Source organism: Amphiprion ocellaris, chromosome 23 (assembly GCF_022539595.1).
Source record: "Amphiprion ocellaris isolate individual 3 ecotype Okinawa chromosome 23, ASM2253959v1, whole genome shotgun sequence".
NCBI lineage: Eukaryota > Metazoa > Chordata > Actinopteri > Pomacentridae > Amphiprion > Amphiprion ocellaris.
Window position 1 is genome coordinate 18,896,611 of NC_072788.1, and position 17,791 is coordinate 18,914,401.

At 37.9% G+C, this 17,791-nt stretch overlaps 1 protein-coding gene across 2 annotated transcripts in view; it reads left to right on the forward strand.

Annotated features, from left to right (window-relative positions):
• The window catches only part of mllt3 (MLLT3 super elongation complex subunit), a 71,493-nt gene extending 54,234 nt beyond the window's left edge, over positions 1-17,259 (forward strand). The window contains exons 8-14 of one of the 2 annotated variants that reach the window (XM_055007837.1): positions 1,107-1,176; positions 2,466-2,519; positions 5,807-5,945; positions 6,219-6,315; positions 6,428-6,496; positions 6,760-6,831; positions 14,217-17,259. In XM_055007837.1, the coding sequence (XP_054863812.1) occupies positions 1,107-1,176; positions 2,466-2,519; positions 5,807-5,945; positions 6,219-6,315; positions 6,428-6,496; positions 6,760-6,831; positions 14,217-14,348 (633 nt within the window). In that variant the 3' untranslated portion in view covers positions 14,349-17,259. The remainder of the gene's footprint in view (positions 1-1,106; positions 1,177-2,465; positions 2,520-5,806; positions 5,946-6,218; positions 6,316-6,427; positions 6,497-6,759; positions 6,832-14,216) is intronic. The other variant, XM_055007838.1, reaches the window with a different exon arrangement.
• Positions 17,260-17,791: the final 532 nt, after the last annotated feature.

Here is a 17,791-nt window from a genome sequence, read left to right on the forward strand (position 1 = left end):
GCGGGATTCGTCACGTCAGAGAAGGCGTCTCCACTGCTCTAGAGTCCAGTGGCGGCGTGCTTTACACCACTGCATCCCACGCTTTGCATTGCACTTGGTGATGTATGGCTTGGATGCAGCTGCTGGGCCATGGAAACCCATTCCATGAAGCTCTCTGCTGAAGCACTGTTCTTGAACTAATGTGAAGGCCACATGAAGTTTGAAGGTCTGTAGTGATTGACTCTGCAGAAAGTTGGTGACCTCTTCGCACTATGCGCCTCAGCATCCGCTGACCCCGCTCCGTCAGTTTACGTGGCCTACCAATTCGTGGCTGAATTGCTGTTGTTCCCACACACTTCCACTTTCTTATAATACAGCTGACAGTTGACTGTGGAATATTTAGGAGCGAGGAAATGTCATGACTGGGTTTGTTGCACAGGTGTCATCCTATCACAGTTCCACGCTGGAATTCACTGAGCTCCTGAGAGCGACCCATTCTTTCACAAATGTTTGTAAAAGCAGTCTGCATGCCTAGGTGCTCGATTTTATACACCTGTGGCCATGGAAGTGATTGGAACACCTGATTCAGATTATTTGAATGGGTGAGCGAATACTTTTGGCAATATCGTGTGTGTGTATATATATATATATATATGTATATGTACATGTATATGTATATGTATATATATATATATATATATATATATATATATATATATATATATATATATATATATACACACATATATGTATATATATATGTACATGAATGAATAAATGTTTTTGCATGAATATCTTATCCAGGATTTAAATGGTTCATGAGCTTTATAATTCAATACTGTGTTCCTGGTTTAACAGTCACGCTTTTGATGTTGAATCTGATTTGCAGTTTCTTACAGAAAAATCACAATTATGTATATTTCCTAAATCGTTTAGCCCTAATGAAAACATGGTTCTCAATATTGTTTTCATATTCTGCCAATAAATCCCCCTAAATTGTACGCACCCTTAAATGTGGTGGTAACCACAATATCGTATGATTTATGTTTGATAACTTTATGCATGAAATGGAAATCTGTTTCATGTGTACTGTATTTATCTTTATTTACTTCTCTTTTGTCTACCAGTCTGAACAGCCCAGTCCAGCCAGTTCCAGCTCCAGTTCAGGGTTTGCCCCTACACACCACAAACGGCAAGGTAATTTATCTGGCGAACATGCACAAGTTACAGCTAATTTCATGTTTCAGTCAGAAATTATCTGTGTAATGATCTAGCTTAGCTCACATGGAGCATTCAAACATAAGCTTTACGGTTGAGCATCTTTTGCTCTGAGCTCAAAATAACTTCTCAAATTCTCTTAAGTCTAATGAAACATAATGACATTAAGTGGGAAAGCATCTATATTCAAACATATAATTTGATTTTATGTACGAGTCAGTCAGCACACTTTGACAAGGATGAAAGATGTGATCTGAACTAAAAGGCTGAATTCTTTTCCTGATGAAAATGTTCTAATCATATTTCACTAATTGGTTTGATTGCTGAGCTTTAATAAATGACATATTAGACACACTGCTGGGCAAAAAATTCTATTTGTAGAGTTAAGTCATAGTATTTGAATATGTTAAAGGATACGAGGGGAAATAAGTATAATAGGATGTAGTGTAACTTTTTTTTACAAGAATAACATTTCATTTTGAGAATAAGCCATAATATTGTGAGATAAACTTGTAGGCTTATCGTAACAGGTCAAAATGTTATGAGATAAAGTTGCACTTTTGCAGTTTGCAATTTTGGAAAGAACTATAGTTTGGCATAAGCTGTAGGTCTATGAGAAAAAATATTATGATAAACAGTCATGTTGTAATTTTATGAGAAGGAGGTTTTGTGTTTTCATATAAACCTGATATTTTTCAGATGTTTTCTATTTCATGAATAAGTTTGTTCCAGGCATTTGTTGTAATACTTTTGTTTGCGTACACGTGTGTGATGTGCTTGTGTTCTATTACTAAATAGAACGCTAGCTAACTAAAAGCAACAACAAAAAACTATTTTATTCATAAAATGCCCATGTTTTAACCTCTAAACAGCCCCAACTACTGTCAAATAAAAATGTACATGAAGGACCAGACTGCTTGAAACTATTTTCTAGCATAGCCTAGTTTTATTTGAGAAAAGTCATTGACCTTATTGTCCTAGCATTCAGCTGTATGTCTTCTGGATATTGTAGAGCGTTTGACGGTTAAGGTCAGTACCATTATGCAATGACAGTGACTTTCATAACTTATACAAACATTGTCCAGATTCTGAAATGAAAAATAGTTAAAAATGCTCTAGAAGCCAGTTGGACTAAGAATAGTCTGGGAGGGCCAGGTGAGTCTAGAATGCATCATTTGGTCCCAAGTACAGAACGTTTTTTCATTACTGAAGCTTCTTTCCTTGAGGTTGACCTGTGCTTGTGTGTTTGTAATTTTTTCTGGATGCAGTGGTGGACTTCATCATCAGGAAAAGGGTGGCTATACCTGCCACCACCCACACAGGTAACAGTTCCACTGTGACCTGTGAGGCCCCCAGAGTCCAGTCACATCTGCATGGACAATAATTTCCTGCTTGTCTGTTTGCGTGAACATTCATGCATCTCCTTACAGCCATGTCAGCTGGATTTGGTATCCATATCATATCATGAATATGATACCACATAATCCTTCAGAGCGCCCATCACTGCAGATTCATCAACATCAGTGTTTCCTCTAGGATTTTTTTCAGCAGCGGCAGCAGGCTGTCCGGGAGCCGTGACGCGTAAACAAATGACACTTGACTACAGATTTTACTTGTACAACCTATTTATTGAATGGCCACTTGAAAATGGCTTTTTAGGGCTGAATGTAAAAAAATAAAAATAAATATTTGAACAAGCTCATCTGAAAACGCAGTCAGCAGTTACATCATGGAGTGTAGATATTAATGCTATCAATAATTTACTCACGTTAGTGACACTGAATTGGCACTGGGCCCAATTAACTGAAGCTACCGATATGTTACGTAACGTTAGCTGGACATCAGTATTTTGTGAATGTCTGTTTAACTTGTAAAATATATTATGAGTTATCTTCAGCTTATAACTTTTCTCCAGTAAGTCGCTGCCCTTTTTTCCAAGACAACACTCCTCTGACTCTCTGACCTGCTGGTGCCTCGTTGCTTGACGTGACGTCACTTTGAAGGCCGCGCTCTCGCAGCATCAACGTTGTATTAACCCGATGTATCAAAGAGTAGATACTGAGCAAGATAGTTATCTGTAGTTTACCTTGGTACTCGCAAGTACGTGACACAGTGCAGAACTCTGCTGTGAAGGTGGAGACATGCAGCGGTGGTGTATTTGCGACAATAACAAAAAAAAAAGACAAGAAAAATATTTGAAAGAGTGGCAGCTAAGATTTAGGAATGGCAGCCCAACGCTGCTAAATGAATGTAGAAGAAACACTGAACATGTACAGTTGTGCTCATAAGTTTACATACCCTGGCAGAATTTCTGATTTCTTGGTCATTTTTCACAGAATATGAATGATAACACAAAAACTTTTCTTTCACGCATGGTAAGTGGTTGGGTGAAGCCATTTATTATCAAACAACTGTATTTACTCTTTTTAAATCATATTGACAACAGAAACTACTCAAATGACCCTGATCAAAAGTTTACATACCCCAGTTCTTAATACCGTGTATTCCCCCCTTTAACATCAATGACAGCTTGAAGTCTTTTGTGGTAGTTGTAGATGAGGGTCTTTATTTTGTCAGATGGTAAAGCTGCCCATTCTTCTTGGCAAAAAGCCTCCAGCTCCTGTAAATTCTTGGGCTGCCTTGCATGAACTGCACGTTTGAGATCCCCAGAGTGGCTCAATGATATTGAGGTCAGGAGACTGAGATGGCCACTCCAGAACCTTTACTTTATTCTGTTGTAGCCACTGACAGGTAGACTTGGCCTTGTGCTTTGGATCGTTGTCATGTAGGAACGTCCAAGTATGTCCCATGCGCAGCTTCCGGGCTGATGAGTGCAAGTTTTCCTCCAGTATTTTCTGATAACATGCTGCATTCATCTTGCCATCAATTTTTACCAAGTTTCCTGTGCCTCTGTAGCTCACACATCCCCAAAACATCAGTGATCCACCTCCATGTTTCACAGTAGGGATTGTGTACTTCTCATTATAGACCTTGTTTACTCCTCTCCAAATGTAGCGTTTATGGTTGTGGCCAAAAAGTTCAATTTTGGTCTCATCACTCCAAATGACTTTGTTCCAGAAGTTTTGAGGCTTGTCTCTGTGCTGTTTGGCATATTGTAAGCGGGATGCTTTGTGGCATTTGCGTAGTAACGGCTTTCTTCCGGCGACTCGACCATGGAGCCCATTTTTGTTCAAGCGCCTCCTTATTGTGCATCTTGAAACAGCCACACCAGTTTTTTTCAGAGACTCCTGTATTTCAGCTGAAGTTATTTGTGGGTTTTTCTTTGCATCCCGAGCAATTTTTCTGGCAGCTGTGGCTGAAATTTTTGTTGGTCTACCTGACCGTGGTTTGGTTTCAACAGAACCTCTCAGTTTCCACTTCTTAATTAATGTTTGAACACTGCTGATAGGCATTTTCAGATCCTTGGATATCTTTATATATCCCTTTCCTGTTTTATACAGTTCAATTACCTTTTCCCACAGATCGTTTGACAGTTCTTTTGCTTTCCCTATGATTTAGAAGCCAGAAAGGTCAGTGCAGCACTGGATGAAAGATGAAGGGCCTGTCAAGAGCCCAGAAACTCACTGACCTTTTATATACACACACTGATTACAAGCAAATAGATCACAGGTGAGGATGGTTACGTTTAGTAGCCATTCAAACCCGTTTGTGTCAACTTGTGTGCCTGTTATCAGGCCAAACCTCCAGGGTATGTAAACCTTTGATCAGGGCCATTTGGGTACTTTCTATTGTCATTGTAATTTAAAAAGAATAAACACAGTTGTTTGATAATAAAAAACTATAGCACAACACTAAGCATGAGTGAAAGAAAGGTTTTTGTGTTGTCATTCATATTCTCTGAAAAATGGCCAAGAAATCATAAATTCTGCCAGGGTATGTAAACTTATGAGCACAACTGTATACATTGTGTCCTGTTGATTTCTTTGATGTCTCAACTGGAAATCCACTATTCATCTTTAGGATTTTTGCTTCCATTGTTTTCGAAAAAAAACTATTAGAAACACATCACTGAGCCACACTGTTCCACTTGGTAACTTGTTCCTTCATTACCATGAACACACACTGTAATTTATTTTAACTAACTCCTACAGGCACCAACTTGCTGGATTTACTGACCATAAGAAATATATGCATACATGCCATTTTGTACCTTTGTTGCTAGGTTTTTCAGTGGGTTCTCGTCATTTTTGCATATTTTGAGTAAGGTTTTGACATAAATGTAAACAGATATGTTTGAGAAGTTCACATTTTTGAGTAAAGAAGGAGAAAGAAATGTGAAATCTAACTACTATTTTTGTTTTTCTTCTAATCATAGCGGGTTAAAGTATAAATTGTTCAATGGGATACCAATAGAGCCCTAAAATACAAATCTACATCTGAGAATGTACATATGTCCACTTCAAAGGTAAACCAGCAACAGGTCCTCACCTCCATGTTATTGCAGCCACGATGTCCACTGGGCCAACCCACCGTCATTCACCCTCCCAGCATGATCTGCAGCTTTTTGCATGTGTATATTAATGCTTAAGTTCAACTATTAAAAAGAAACTCAATTGAAATATTGCACTTTGTGTTGTGTCACACTCAGTGCTGGGCCCGCTGCAGTCAGTGATGCAGGATCTACACTCTGAAGACAACGATGATGATTCAGATGATGACGATGACAATGATGTGGACTCTGATGCCGATCGTCCAGCACACACACATCTCATGCACCACCAACGCAGGTTAGTAATTGGCCAGTTTGCTGATTGCACATTAGTTTCATTTAACTGAAATCATAGACGCAGGTAGCAAATACTGGCAAAATACAGAAATCCATTTTATCATCCCTAACTGAAAAGATTCACAAGAGAAAGTTATACACACAGTGATAAATTTTATTCATATCATTCATTCACTATTTTAAACATCGTGACCTGATTCTAGTAGTGGGACATGCGTATGTTGAGGCACTGAAGTGTTTATTCAATGTCTTTTCCCTGTGACTAACTACTAAGGGTCAGTTTAAGTGACGGCAGTGAGAGTGACAGCTCTTCCCCCTCACCCCCATCCCGCAACGAGGCCCCACCATTACTAAAGACTACTAATACTCAGGTAAACTGCTGTTATACTCTATGTAGTTGCCATTTAATGTGCCACAAGAAACCTATGTGTTCACTGCATGTGTCACCCAGACTGACTTTGATTCTGTATATTCTGCCCGCAGATACTGGAAGTGAAGAGTCCCACCAAGCAGAGCAAGCAGGACAAGAGCAAAAATATAGATTGTGATAAGGTACACAGGACTGTTGTGTTTTTTTTAAATGAAACAGTCTTTTTGAATCAGCTTAGTAAATATTCCAGCATAAATGCATTTAACAGTACAAAATGACCAGACTGACACAAACCATTTAAACTGTGACTTATTCTAACACCCAGGAGCCAGACTGGTGAAATTTCATAGTTTAATTTCCGTTTAAAAGATGATCTTTATGCTGTGCTCTGCAAGTCCTACATGACAATCGTAAAGCTTAACCCATGTTGCCGTGCATTTTCCAGGCTTACCTGGATGAACTGGTGGAGTTACACAAAAGACTGATGGCACTAAGAGAAGGTCATATACTGCAACAGGTGAGTGCTATTATTTCCACCATTATCATCACACCACTATATATGTGTATGACTGTAGTTCTTTGTTTTTGTATTGCACCCCCTTCACTGCAGCCTGCTGTGTTTAGTGCAGCTAGATTTGTCCTCCAACTCACACTATGCATTTCACATGTTTAACAGCCCTCTCCACACATAGGTTAGTGTAAGAATTTTTGAATACTAGTCAACTGCCTAATGGTTAGTGAAAACTGATGTGTTTATGGTACTTGTGAAGCTGCATTACCTTCTAGTCTGTTCAAGCAACTGATGATTTAAGAATCTCTGCCTCTTTAAAAAAGAGTCTGTTAAATTGTCAAGAATGAATACTTGCTCTTCATTATTAAAGAGCAACCTCATTTGAAGGTAAACTGACAATTCTCCTTACATCTGACGGGCCAGGTTCTGCTCAAGGTTTCTTCCCGTTAAAAGGGATTTTTTTTATTGTCACTGTCACCTTAGGGCTTGCTCAGGAGGTTCAGGTATATGGGTTCTGTAAAGTGTCTTGAGACAATTTGAACTGTAATTGGCGCTATATAAAATAAAATAAAATTGAATCTATCTACATAGTACAGTTTGACTGAGTTAGTCTGTTTGCTCAATAACGAACTAGAATAAACATGCTCTTTAGTTCAGATTGTGTCATCGGCACAATAAATCTAATTAAATATCATTCAAGCATATGACTGAATTAGTTTCTGTAATGTCGAGCAAAATCCCCCACAAATATTGGGAAATTATTGAAGAAAAAATATCACCTTGCTTTGCAAAGCAATAAGTAAACACATATGACATTAACACAAGCAACTGGGCTACAATATAAGTGAAATGAATAGAAGAAGCTTTCCACCACTTAAAACATCCTGGTATTTATCTGAGCAATGTAGGCTTCACCAAGGTTACATTTTAATTAGAAGAAAACGTTGGTGTGATGTGTGCCGTCTTATTATGTCACTTCACAAGCTCCATATACAGTGTCATGTAATGATACTAATTATGGTCAGTTGGATTTCATAAAAATGAAATAAATTTATCTTAAAACTTTAATAAATCTATAGGAGTTGCACATGGAATTCAGAAAACCTCTATTCTATCCATTCTGGTTATAGAATGACCCCAACTGTAGTCTTGCTTTGCCAGACCATCCTGTAGTACATTCATTATCAGTCTGCTAAAAAGTGAAAGACTGCTGTTTGTTCCCCCTATAGCCTGGCCTGTTGACATTTCTTTAAACCAGTCACAATTGTTATTGGCTGAGCTAAGCGAGGGAGCTAGATGTTTGATGATGCCCTCAAAAATAATAATGGCTGGAACTGTTTTGGTGGAACATTTGTACGCAGGGAGACAAGCACTGTGCTTAAAATGAATAATCCACCAGAAAAAGCTAGAAGGACTGAATTGCTGCACGATTCGAATCCTCAGCAAAAGTTAAAATTTCCAGTGTGGAAGATTGCCAGCCTGGAGGTTGTTGTAGTTGTTCGTAGCGATAGGGAATTTGAAAATGATAAAACCTAGACAGCAGAAAGAGAGGACAAACCCCACTGAAATGAGCAACCAGTGGCAGCTTATACCCACAGCCTACATCCGGTGATTCAGCCTACCCTTACTTTGATGCAATCTTGTTTTCCAACAACTTATTTATGCCTCTGTGCTGGTGACAGCCAAGACCAGAGGCATTATGTTTTCGGGTTGCTTATTCATCCCATACTTGTGAATGTGATGTCTCTTGCACACCTTTAGGTGATTTCTTCAGATTTGGCTGAAACAATCACAGACTCGAGGATGGACTGATTAGTTGGTGTTTAAAGGTCACTCAAAAAACAGCCGTAATAAGAGCACATAAGAATTCACTTGCTGACAAAATTTCACACAAATGTCTTGATGGTCCAGAATGTTGGCTGGTGCTAGAAAGTGTGAGCACATCCCCCCAATCCTCTATATTTAGCTCCCAATTTGTTTTAGAAGTCAGTTTAAGACCTTGCTGCTTGCTTTTAAGGCTCAAATGACCAGATACCATCTTATAGTCCAAAGATATGCTGAAGTTAATTGATTATTCTAAATTTGCCTGTAGGTGTGAGTGCGAGTGTGATTGTTGTCCTGTTTTGAGTTACTGTATTGTTTTTAAGTTATTTTCTTGTTTTTTACTGTGAAGCACTTTGGTCACCCTTTGGGCTGTTGTAAAGGGCTATACAAATAAACTTTGATTATTGACTGATTGATTGATACAATGTTGAAAAAAAGTTTTCAGACACAAAATTTGTCCCAAAATGTTTAAGAATCACTTTTAGGTCTTCAAGTGCAGTTTCTTTTAGTACAGTCACAGCCAAAATACAAAACAAATCCTAAAAAAGCCATTAAAAACTTAAAATTGATTGGTTCCATTAAAGTACATAAGAAATTTTGAGTATTGGGTCATTTTGGTACCAGTAGTCCACTAATGAAGGTCATGCTTTTTATTAAAAGACGGATTTTTGTTGCTGTGCTTCGTGTCTATATAAAACCAGCACATTTGAAAATTCTTCTGAGACAAAAATGGCTAAAACAAGGAACCTAACGCAGGAAACATGCCTGAAGATACAGATTCTCAGCCAGGAAGGGTACAGCTGCCGCCAGATAGCAAGGAAGCGCAGATGCAGTCCTTCCGCAGTTGGATACACTCTGCAGAAATACAGACAAACCAACATCTTGGAATACAAACCAAGATGTGGGCGTCCAACTGTTTCTGCAGCAAGAAATGACCGCATCGTGATCCACATGTGCAGGGAAAACTGCTGAATGACATCACAGGAGCTTCATCAGCAGTGGTCAAACCAAACTGGTGTCCAAGTGTTCCATCCGCACTGTACGTGGCCAACTTTTAGATCATGGCTTAAGGTCCTACAAGGCTGTCAACAAACCCCTGATCAATGAGAGACAGAGGTTGGCCTGGCGTCGTTGGGCCGAAGCACATAAGAACTGGACAGCCAGGAAGAAGATTCTGCGGTCAGATGAGTCCAGTTTCCAGCTTTCTCTTCTTCCTGCTGTGAGAGTACGCAGAAGTCCAGGTGAAGCATTATCTCCAGCATGTACAGTACCCATTGTCAAGCATCGTGGAGGCAGTATCATGGTTTGGGGATGCATGAGTGCTGCTGGTGTTGGTCATCTCACTGTCTGTAATGGCACATTGAACTCTGCCAAGTATTGTGACATTCTTGAAACCCACATGCTCCCTTCTGCATGTGCACTGTTCTATCGAGGTCAAAACTGGATGTTTCAACAAGATAATGCCCCTTGCCACACACCCAGGGCCAGTAGAACTTGGCTGCAGGGGTATAGTATCCAGGTCTTAGAGTAGCCAGCTCAATCCCCGGACATCAGTCCCATTGAAAACCTGTGGTGGATTATCAAAAAGGTCGGTTTCAAAGCATAAACCAGGGGTCATTAACTGGCGGGCCGCGGTCTGCATCCGGACCCAGACGCCATCTTATACAGACCCGGACCTGTAATCAGTAAATTGTAACGAGATTTTAAATTTGACAGGTCGCTTCTATTTTATCACTGCAGCATTTCCAGTGTTTACAGCATTGGTTTATCAGCTCAGGAAACACTCAGACCAATTGCGTACAAGTTCAGCTATCCCACGTGACGCCACTCAGCCAATGAAGTCTCTGCATTGCAGGCGCTAGAAATTGTAGCTCTGCGTTCAGAAAACAGTTGAGAGGCGAGTGACAGACAAGAGGATGACAGACAAAAAAAGGAAAATAAAAAAATTGAAACCAAGAGGAAAATGGCCCTGCACCATGTTTGGCTCAACATACAGCTGCGAGGTAGTTTTCTCAACTATGAACATAATCAAAACAAAATATCCTTCAAGACTGACCAATGAGCACCTAGAAATGTGGTTAAGACTGACCCTGACACCATTCTAAACCCTGGTAGGGCAAGCTGCAGCTCAGTTCTCCCATTAAGCAGCAGGGGATATAAGGGGAGTGATATAAGACAGGGAAAAAAATGTGTTGAATTGTTTCAATTTTTTGAGATTTGGGTATTGTTAAAGATGTATATAAATTGGTTCAGGTTGTTCAGTCATTATTTTTTCAAGTTCTGCACTTTATTTTAAGATGTACAATTATATCAAAAGTTAATAAATATTGTCAAAATATTTTTGAATCGTACTGAATTTATTTGATTTGATGGTCAGTTATTGATTACATGCAGACACTAATAAAACTACTAGGTTACATCAACATATATCACACTAATTCAAGTTAGACATTATGATGTTCCGGACCTTTGCCTTAATACATTTTCTCTGACTTTAGTTGAATACCCCTGGTGTATAAAATTAAAAGCAGTAATTCAAGAAGAATGGGACAAGATTACCCTTCAACAGTGTGAAAGGCTCGTGGGGAACATGCCAGCCAGGATTAGAGTTCTACTGCGTGCTAATGGCAGGACTAGTAAATATTAATTTGATGACGTAATGGTTTATTTATTTTTTGTTCAGTTTTGAAATACATTCTCTCTTATTTGTTGACTTTGATACTGACAATGTTGAGAACCAACATATTGAAAGTCAAGAATTTCGTTTTGTTAGTTTTTCTTGGAAACAATAAACAAAATAATAATTTGTATTTGTTTATGTCTGTTTAATGCAGCCACACATTTTGAAACACAAAAAATATTTTTCCACAAATATTTCATGATAATATTTGAGATTGTGTCAAATTTTAAGGGTGTCTGAAAACTTTTTTCCACCACTGTATCACAAAAGTCATTCATTGACACTTAGCTCCGAGGTTTATTAAATCTGACACAAATTTCTTGCATGTCTCAGGGACATGACTACAACTAAAATGTGACAAGGTCATGCAGTTGCTGCTCCACATTTGTGGGACCAGTTAGAAATTAGACAGTCGCTCCATGCTGGAGTCATGTTGTTTATTGACCAGCCTTTTTTGGCCCACTATTCCTGAAATCTGTTGTCTGTAATTCTGTGCCCGTTCTCTGTTGTCATTTGTTGTCTTTGCATGTTTGTGTTTATGTTTTTAACGTTTTGCTTTACATTTTTGTCTTTTTGTTCAGCACTTTGGTTTGGCATAATCAAAAAGGATGTCATTTCAAAAAACAATTTCTAAAGTTTTACAGTGATTTTAGATTTACTTCAGTGAATATAATGTGTAGACTGTAGTAGACATATACTGATAGTATCACATTATATTGCCAGGAGAAAAAAAAGTATAGTGGAGATTTGGGCTTTGATATTATTGTTTACATTCCTGCTTATTAGTTTCTATGCAAAATTCACACTGAACCGCCAAGTTCTTGATAAAATACAGATAAGTCGGGTGGGTTCCCAGAGTTTTCACTGATCTCAGCATAATGTAAGTGCGTGTCAAAGCTATTGGTCAGTGATATTGTAACCTTGGATTAGAAGAAGATCTGCAATCTGTTACAATCCTCCATAATCTGCGACTTCATCTGGAAGCAATGAATTATTTGGTTAACCTCTCTCCACCTAAGAGATTGCATGTTTCTTGCTTATATTCCCAAGGCCTATCATATAGCAGAATTAATGGAACTTCCCAGCAGTGCTGTCAAGTTCTGCCTCACTCTCCTAAAAAGACGTCTGGCTCAGAGGAAAGCCGAAATCCCATCCAAAACAGCATCACCCACGCAGAGCTTTAACTTGCACAGTAATCAAGCTAATCTAGCCGAGTTCACAAAGTGGCTCCACTTCCTGATACAAGAGATGGAAATGATTAAGTTGTAGCCTTTCCTACACGCTGGTGGGGACCACATATGCAGATAGTCTGTCTTCAGACACTGGAGCATGACATGAGTTTGGTACCTGTTTCCAGTTGAAACAAATCCTAAACAGCAATGAAAATGAGCAAACAGGCCAAATCACCACCCAAACAACTGGAACAGTGCATCAAAGTAGAAGGAGAGAGCATCTGACTTGGATTGGTCCAATAATTAAAATGGGCTGCAATGCTGTCCACAGAGGCTTTGGAATGTGCACAGGATCAGGTTGGGTCCCAGTTTTTCCAAATCTTTGTCCCCAAAATACTGGCTGACTTTTAAAACACAGTTTTAAAATGAAATAATAATCCTTTCATGAAACCAACACTTGAGCAACAGGAAAATGATAAAATCTCAGATTTTGAGATATCTTTGTTGAAGAAATTAAAAGATATTAAGGTGGACGCAAAAGGCTAAAAATAATCTTGAATGGCAGATTGAATAAAAAAAATGAGATGTATGTGTTGAAAAGAGTTAAAATGTGTGCTAATGAAAGTTTACACAAAGCAAGTGAGATGTACTTCAGAAGCAGGATGTGTGAAACACTTGTGTGTTTTGGTTCAGTTTAGTCCACTCCAACTTCTTTCATTTTCTGAAGCCTTCATCATTGTTAATGGGTCTCATATTCGTAGTGATGAACTCTGCTCTGGCTTCTGTTGGAACTGTATGATCTGCTTTGTAGTTTTAGGTGTGGTTGAAATCTTTTGTGCAGTAAAATATTATAAATCATAAACAAGGAAAATAGAAGTTGAATTTCTTTTATTATTTATTATGCAAAACAAACAAAAAAAAAACTTGAGTAAACGTGTACATAATTTCAAGTGCCCAAATGTGTTACCAAAACTGGAAAAAAAATGGTGGTTGTACAGTCTATACATATTGAAGTACTTAAATTTTTTCAGTCCCTGCCAATTTTGTGTGTTTCACATAAACATACTCTGTGCATCAAGTTTAGAAAGATATTTCACCGTGGTCAATGTATCTTCCAGCAGCTTACTGGCACTTGCTCCCTTATGTACTGTTATTAAATTATATTGCATTTATTGTATTTATCAAGTATGTTGTTTTCCCTCTCAATCTCTTTTATGTGTTTCCACATGGTCTATCCAAGCATTGTCTGCAGTTCAAACAAAAAGAACTTGAATTACTGCTATGATCAGTCATAGCTGAGTTACTCATGGTTTTTCAGTTGCACCATGGAGTGCAGAATTGTTTTGTTTTGTTTTTTCCAAAATATGGTGCAAAAAGTAAATTTTTTGAGAGTTTAATGGTAAGGTTAATTCTTTGTTCTTTTTTTAAAAGATAACATGCCTTTCAAACCTAGCTGGCAAGTTTTGCCTTTAATGATAGCCTGCATTTAGTAAAAATAACCCACAAATATCTGAAACCCAGGATTTCAACTTAGATAACTATCTACCCAATGAACAAATAATTTAATGGTCAAATATTTGGCTCCAGCTCTAAAAGCTTTGAACTGTTTGGACAGATTGTACTTGGATATTCAGGTCTGAGGTCTGCATCCAAATGTGAACAGAACAAAAAATATTCACCACAATGTTCCCCTATTGTACCTTTTTGTTTTTCAGATTGTAAATCTCATTGAAGAGACTGGACACTTCCATATTACAAACACTACGTTTGACTTTGACCTTTGCTCATTGGATAGAAGTACAGTAAGGAAGCTGCAGAGTTACCTGGAAACCTCTGGACTGTCCTGAGGCTCTGAGCAGCTGGCTGCTGGATCTCTGACTTTGACTTTTCTCAAATAAATTCCAACTTTGGATGCAATGCAAAAGCCTCAATGTGGCTGTGTCCAGCTGCTGTGTCCAGCCTGTTGGCTGGACTAAATTCTCTGAATGAAGAGGTCGTCCCGCTGCAGAAACCAGAGCCAGGTGTCGTGGGGATGAGCCCTGTCGATCAGGAGATCACCCAGAAAGCCTTGAAAACGTCACTTGATTGAAATCACAGCGAGGAGGGCGACCTTGTTGCTCTTAATGAATGTGCATATTGTTACCATGTATGTTTTTTTGATTTGTTGTTCATTGTGACAAATGCATGGTCAACATTGCCTTACAACATTGTAAGTCTTATTTATTGAATTTAATTTGCAGGTGTGTGTGTGTTTGTATTTGAAATGGCGAAAAGAAGAAAAACTGTAGAATGAGACTTTGTTGAAGCACTTCACAATGGGCAGATCTTTTGATCTGTGTGACAGCTGAGCATTTCTATGACTCACTCTGTGTTGCTGATTTGAACTCGAATCAAAAATCAAATTGAATCATTTGACTGGGAACAAAAAACTGCCACAGCAGGTGTTAGTTTGACAGTGATACATTTCTATTCCAGTCTGCTTAGTTTAAGCCAATCCTGTTCATAAATGTGGAGTTTCACATTTTGCAAAAAACAAAAAAACTGCTTTCATCAGCCAAGCAGATACATTCCTAAATTACATCAGGTCAGTTTTTTTGTGAGAATCCAGCTGGAGTGCTGTATTTTCAAAATAAAAACTGGATTTAGAGCCTCATCTTTGGAAATGAAAACTGTTTTTGTTTTAGGTTCTTAATCAGTAAATTACAATCTAATTTCTGTACACTGAAAATGTCCTGTGTGCACTCAAATACCATAAAGGTGAAAGCAGTGTTAGTAGCATCTACAGTAGGCTGTAGAGTAGGAATCTGTTGGTTTAAGGTTGTTGGAAGACATTCTTGATGAACTGAGAAGCATCAGAACACTTAGAGCAAAAATAAATATTGACTTGATCAGAAAATATTGTATATCAAATGGGGCTGCAAGTAACCATTATTTTCATTGTCGATTAATCTAATTTTCTGGATTAATCAATTCAGCATTTGGTGTTGAAAATGTTAATCAGCGTTTCCCAAAGCCCAAAATGGCATTGTTTTAATTTGTCCACAACCCACAGATATTCAGTTCACTGTCATAGAGGAGTAAAGACACCAAAAAATATTCACATTTTGTTGGAATCAAAGAATTTGAACTGTTTTTGGTTTAAATATGTAAAAAACTCAAACCAGTAAATCAGTTATGAATATTGCTGGTAGTAATTTAATAATTGACAGCTTTTCAGTTATTGAATTAATTGTTGCAGCTCTGCTATTAAAAATTACTTATTAAATAAATGAGCCAGCACTAAGAATAGCTACACACATTTCCATGTATTTGCCAGTTTCAAACTTTGCTTGCCATTCTCTTTCAAGCATTTGTTTTTGCTGTCAAGAAAGGCCTTTACAAATAAAATGTATTATTATTATTATTATTATTATTATTATTATTATTATTATTATTATTATTATTATTATTATTATTATTATTATTATTATTATTACACTCCTACACAGCTCTAAGAGCTGTGTAGTCTCTACGTAAAGTTGCTGATATTGTCGGATGGTGTGTTTTGGAAACTTGCAAAAATTGTCGGATGCAGCTTCCTGATCTCTGCCGTTGAATGTTGTTTGAAGCTGAGGCCTACAGTGTGGATTGGATTACTTCAGTTATGAGAGACTGCATTTCAGTTTGAACTGAAACACTGCATTTTTTTTGTGTATGTAAAATTGCAAAAACTACGTACTTGGGTGCCCTCTAGTGGTACTTTTAAAAAAAACAAAAAAACAACAACTTTGGCACACAGCAAAGCACATTAACACCCTATCCACCGAATGGGTGTCACTCGACATTCTCCTCTGGAATTGTCCTCTTTTTCTACAAAATAAATTCACCTTAACGGAACTATCACAACATAATAGTTCTACAAATGACAGCTTTAAATCCCATCGCCTCTGTTATAGCTGCTGTTAAAAGATGCTGAATTTCTATTAATGAATTCATCTGTAACGTTTTCATACAATAACATTTTGCTGTTTTTTATTCCCAGTTCTTTTTTTATTTCAATGCTGTATACAGGAAGGCATTAGTGGCTGATGGACTGAGCTGAACAAAATTCACTGAGGTGAAAGTTCTCATAATAACAATCGAAACTACATTTTTACCAAATTCAGGAATACTGTGCTGCAGCAGGTCCTGCTCATCGACTGCAACTTAAAGGATGCTTTGTTGTGTTGGCTCAGTTTCTACTGCAGGCCCAATGGAACATGCCAAAAGCATAGTTACTAAGTTTGGTTGGTTTAGGATACTATGATTGTTTGTCTGCAGCATATGATTTAAAGGAAATAATCCTCTCTTTGTCATTGGGGAAAGTGGATTTGTAGAACAGACCCAAGCCCTGTAAGAGTAACGGAGAAGAAAACTCCCTTAATGATGCCAGAGAGTAGCAGACAGCAGCTCCTGTTTCTGAAATGTTTCGGCTAACCTAATGGGGGACTACCTAATGGTTGAACTGTTACACGGATGTTAAAAAAAAAAAAAAAAAAAGATCTTTTATTTATTTTGTGAGAGTTTGAGTTGTTAAATCAAAGCTCAGCATTAATTTTCCAAGGAGAATCCTTTCTTTAGATTTGTCACAGAGGGCTCTTTTGTCAATTTGATTAACAAGTGGAGGACGTTGGTCCTTTCCAAATGACCTAAAGGGTTTTTCTTACCCTGTGCTCTGTTTTATGGTTTCTTGTGTATGTTGAGGACATTCAATAAATATTCTGTATGATGTACAGATGAGCTACTTGCGGATGAGCTTTTTTTTTTTTTTTTTTGGTACAGATGTTATTTTTTTAGTGGCTATAAATATTTCATTGTGTACAAAATCCTGTATTTTTACCCCAGTATACTGCTCAAATTAAAGCTGCTGTGTTGTAGGGCTGGACCCGTATATCCCAATATTCGGTCCCGACAGTGGTATCCAGATATTAATTTTGAGACAACTCTGCGAACATAAAGCCAAAATATCAAATTGCTCCCTGGTGGCTGGTTGCACTGTATGTCATAATCGATTTTTATTTTTTCTTTATGGCAAATTCCTATGGGCCAGTTAATTACTTTTGTTGGTCACTCACTCTTAATATTTGCCTAAGCAGGCAAGACTGTAGTATTACTTAAAAACTCCTTTAAAGTGTAAGTTATGCTTTTCAAATTTTTGATAAAGCTAAAGTTAAGTACATCTGAAATTGCATAAGATAAATGTACATAGGACACTTGTGTCAAATGTATAGAGCTCTAATAAGCTTTACCATTGGTTGTGTGGGGTGGCTAG